General features: G+C 31.6%; 1 protein-coding gene across 1 annotated transcript in view; it reads right to left on the minus strand.

Annotated features, from left to right (window-relative positions):
- The window catches only part of LOC106476017 (glutamate receptor ionotropic, kainate 2-like), a gene marked incomplete at its 5' end in the record, with an annotated part of 7,955 nt that extends 3,827 nt beyond the window's left edge, over nt 1–4,128 (minus strand). The window contains 2 exons of the mRNA XM_013936689.2: nt 3,291–3,392; nt 4,027–4,128. Coding sequence (XP_013792143.1) covers nt 3,291–3,392; nt 4,027–4,128 — 204 coding nt within the window. The remainder of the gene's footprint in view (nt 1–3,290; nt 3,393–4,026) is intronic.
- Nucleotides 4,129–4,344: the final 216 nt, after the last annotated feature.

A 4,344-nucleotide genomic window follows, 5' to 3' on the forward strand; every position in this document is an offset into this window, starting at 1 on the left:
GGCAAGATGTAATAATCTATACGAGAAATCAGTGGATGAAAGGTTGATCAACAGGCAAGATGTAATCATCTATACGAGAAATCAGTGGATGAAAGGTTGATCAAACGGCAAGATGTAATAATCTATACGAGAAATCAGTGGATGAAAGGTTGATCAACGGGCAAGATGTAATAATCTATACGAGAAATCAGTGGATGAAAGGTTGATCAAACGGCAAGATGTAATAATCTATACGAGAAATCAGTGGATGAAAGGTTGATCAACAGGCAAGATGTAATCATCTATACGAGAAATCAGTGGATGAAAGGTTGATCAACAGGCAAGATGTAATCATCTATATGAGAAATCAGAGGATGAAAGGTTGAGGTTTCACCTGAAAGCAAGAAATAGTCTCCACGTACATATAACTGGCATGTATTAATGTATAGGCACTGACATAATATTTCTTATGATTGATACCTCTGAGGAGACACTAAAATCTCTAAACCTGTTTTTTCTGGAGAGGAGAAGGGTCAGAGGGATTTGATTGAGGTGTTTAAGATTATTGATAATATAGATCCATCAAATTTTTTGTTTAGCAGCGAAAACAATAGGTCAAGGGGTCATAAATTCGAATTTGGCAGCGTTGGAGTCGTCTGCAGTTTAGACAGTATTACTTTTCAAACAGGATGGTTAGCTTTTGAAATGAGCTGCCTTCAAGATTGGTGGAGACAGAAAATTTAACTGAATTCAACAAAAGATTGGATGAATACATGAGGGGTGGTTATAGTTGGGAGCTGGAAGGGACATCCTTGATGGGTTAATAAAATCCCCTTTGTCCCTTTTAAAATTTTATGAATTTTTATGAATTATGAATTTACAAGTAGTTAGGGTTATTCCATTCTTGGGATACATACGATAAGAGATCCTGAACCTCCATTGTTGTGGTACACAAAAACAAATAATCAGGGTAATGAACTTCAATTATTATATAGGGTTATATTAACCTCCTTATAAAAGCATATAATCGGGATAATGAGGTCCCATTGTTTTCGTATATATGATAGGGGTTCACGAATCAGCTAATCCGGGTACAAATAATCTCCTGTTGTGGTATTTTAAAAGTTTATAATTGGAGTAACAAGCTTCCAGTGTTGTAGTATATGAAAGTAAGTATTCGTAATGAAAGAGGTACGTAGGTTTAGTTATGTTTGTCTATGAAAATATATAGAAGCAATATTAAATGAGTTAATTTTCAAGCTAAAGTAACATTATTATCACAACCCATAACAGTATGGGGGGGGGGACTATTATCATCGTTTATTTCGGTTTAAAACCGTCAGGAGGAAAATCACATAATTAATATCAAAGGTTTCACCTTTTTTGTTACTCGAATGTCCAATAAGATGTTTTAAATATTTTTCTTAGTAGCATGTTCGTTTAACCGTAGCCGTAGCTAAGATGCGGCCACTCCACGGGAAATATTGCGTATGAAGTGGAAATAACTCGAGAAGACACTAATGCTCTGGTGTCAGGAAACATAAGTAATTTGTTCTTCAGAATGTTTCACAATATTCTTATCTATTCTTATCTTTTCATAAAAAAATAAAGTTTTGTTTGTTTGTTTTAGTGCAAAACAACGTAAAGAGCTAATTGCACTATGTTTATTTTACGGGGCTCGAACCCCGTATTTTAGCATGGTAAGTCCGTTGACCCACTGGGAGACAACAAGTAGAGAAAGAGTTCGATATCGTATGCAAATCAGTTACATTTGTATCTAAAATATATCACAGAAATACAAGTAACCATTATAATACATTTATAACAACGATTATCAAGACACATTCTGTCGTTCTCCACTGTGTAGACTTCGAACCATTTTCTACTACCTTTCAATATCAAACACTCTCGTGCGTACGTACACTCACACTTACCAGCTTTAATCATAATTTCATTATATATTATTCAAATTTATTGTCTTCATCTTTAAATATATATGTGTAAGCCCCCCGCCAGTGGCAGAGTGATATGTCTGCGGAGTTACAACGCTAGAAACCGGGTTTCGTTTCGATACCCGTGATGGGAAGAGCACAGATAGCCCATTGTGTAGCTTTGTGCTTAATTAGAAACAAACAAATATATATCTATATATATATATTGTTCATTTCACACGTCCTCTATTGGAGAAAACTAGTACTACAGAACATTTCTAGAATCTGTAAGTGAAGTGATAAAATATTTTTCCGCATGAAACTCTGGTTTCTCTACATAAGTATCCAAAATAAAAAACGTCAAACAAACAAAAAATTCCAAGAATTACCTATATATATATTCTTTTCAAAACTGTTCGTTTCTGATCCTCCCCCCCCCTAGTGGCAGGCACTTAGCTAAATAAACCAACAATGACTATTACATAAATTATAAGGGTCTGAACACAAATAGTACGCAGGAACCCACATTCTGTAGTTGAAACAACATATTAAATAGTTACCCGCTATGATAAAGAAATGATCAGTTTACAATACCAGCTCATTAAACTCGTGTATAACACAAGTTTTAAAACAACAAAGGCACAATGTACGATTTCAGCTTATCTGTAAGACTGGGGGCTTATAACGCTAAAATAGGGGTTCGATATCAACGGTGAACAAAATACAGAATTATTGTGAACTGTTTAAAAATATTATCACAATAATTTGACGTTATTATATAACAATGAAATACAGCAGAATACACTAAGAAAATATTTTTTACAATATCTTATATGAAATAACATCCAATCAGAAGCAATCGTTTTCTTTAGGAACCTGTTCCTTAACATGTACCAATGTTGCATAAATAATTATTTTATTTGTGAGTACTATTTTCAGAACTTGCAAGTTAAAAAAAAAGATTTATAAAGTCCAGGGACAGAGCTAGGAATACTTTTTACATAATATTTGCCTCGCTGATACAACCGAGTCCTAGTTTCTTAGAGCAGAAATAAGAGATTATAAGCCAACTTATCCATGTAAAACAGCACAATTTAATGGATGTTTTAATTACTTTGTTGTTTATTTCATATTAATTTAGTTTATATTTGTTTCTTGACATCATTAAATCATGTTTCTGTTGATGATATAAATAACTTCATAATGCGTCTTTCAAGCTGTTTTTTTTTCTCTTTTTTTGTAGACATATAACAGTGAGAAACAGCTACAAAATTTTTGGACGTAATGATCAACACTGCACATGACTCAATACACGTTGTTTAACAAATGGGTTAAAAATTACGGCAGCACCATCTAGGTTTTTATGTAGTATAAACGTACCTCTATACTGATGATCTTAAGGGTTATGTTCGATGATCCAAATTCATGAAACGCTGGATGGTTCGTGATGTTCAGTTTTTGTGCCATTGACCATTCGCCTACCTTTATAAAAGCGGTGTTAAATTTTATTAGATAGTCATATTAATTATATAAGTACATATTAATTTACATTTGATAAGTAAAATTATTATAAGGTATATATTAATTTCTATTGGGTAGTCATAATAATTATAAAAGTGCACATGAATTTATATTAGATAGTCATAATTATAAAAGTATATATTAATTGATATTAATAGTCATAACGACTATAAAGATATACATCCATTTCTATTGGATATATTCATAACAATTATAAAGTATATATTAATTTCTATTGGATCGTCATAACAATTATAAAAGTATATATTAATTTCTATTGGATCGTCATTACAATTATAAAGTATATATATTAATTTCTAATGGATCGTCATAACAATTATAAAGTATATATTAATTTATATTTGATCGTCATAACAATTATAAAGTATATATTAATTTATATTTGATCGTCATAACAATTATAAAGTATATATTAATTTCTATTGGATCGTCATAACAATTATAAAGAATATATATCAATTTCCATTGCCTATTCATAATGATTATGAAAGTGTAAGTCAACGTTTAATAGGTAATCACAAACATGATACTAAACTGTAGTACTCATTACAAGACATTTGTAGACCAAACTAACCTTTTCAATTTCACTTTGTCTAAGTTTTAACAAGTCTAACTTCAGATTAGTACGTATTCCTTCTTTGAACTGGATTTTTCCTGTTAGGCCTCTGAACTCCACCTTTATTATAAAACAAATATTTGGGGAAACAAACTTATATCTCACACCTAAAACTAACAAGTAAATTATTAAAGAATGTTACAGATACTGACTAATTGTCTGGACGATTGGTAGTTAGAACATTTAATCTAGCCAATTACGTGTTTTTTAATTCATTCCTTTTCCAGTCGGTTAATAATAATAATAACTATGGATTCCTGTGAACCGAACTCCAAG

Source organism: Limulus polyphemus, unplaced genomic scaffold (assembly GCF_000517525.1).
Source record: "Limulus polyphemus unplaced genomic scaffold, Limulus_polyphemus-2.1.2 Scaffold9642, whole genome shotgun sequence".
Lineage (NCBI taxonomy): Eukaryota > Metazoa > Arthropoda > Merostomata > Xiphosura > Limulidae > Limulus > Limulus polyphemus.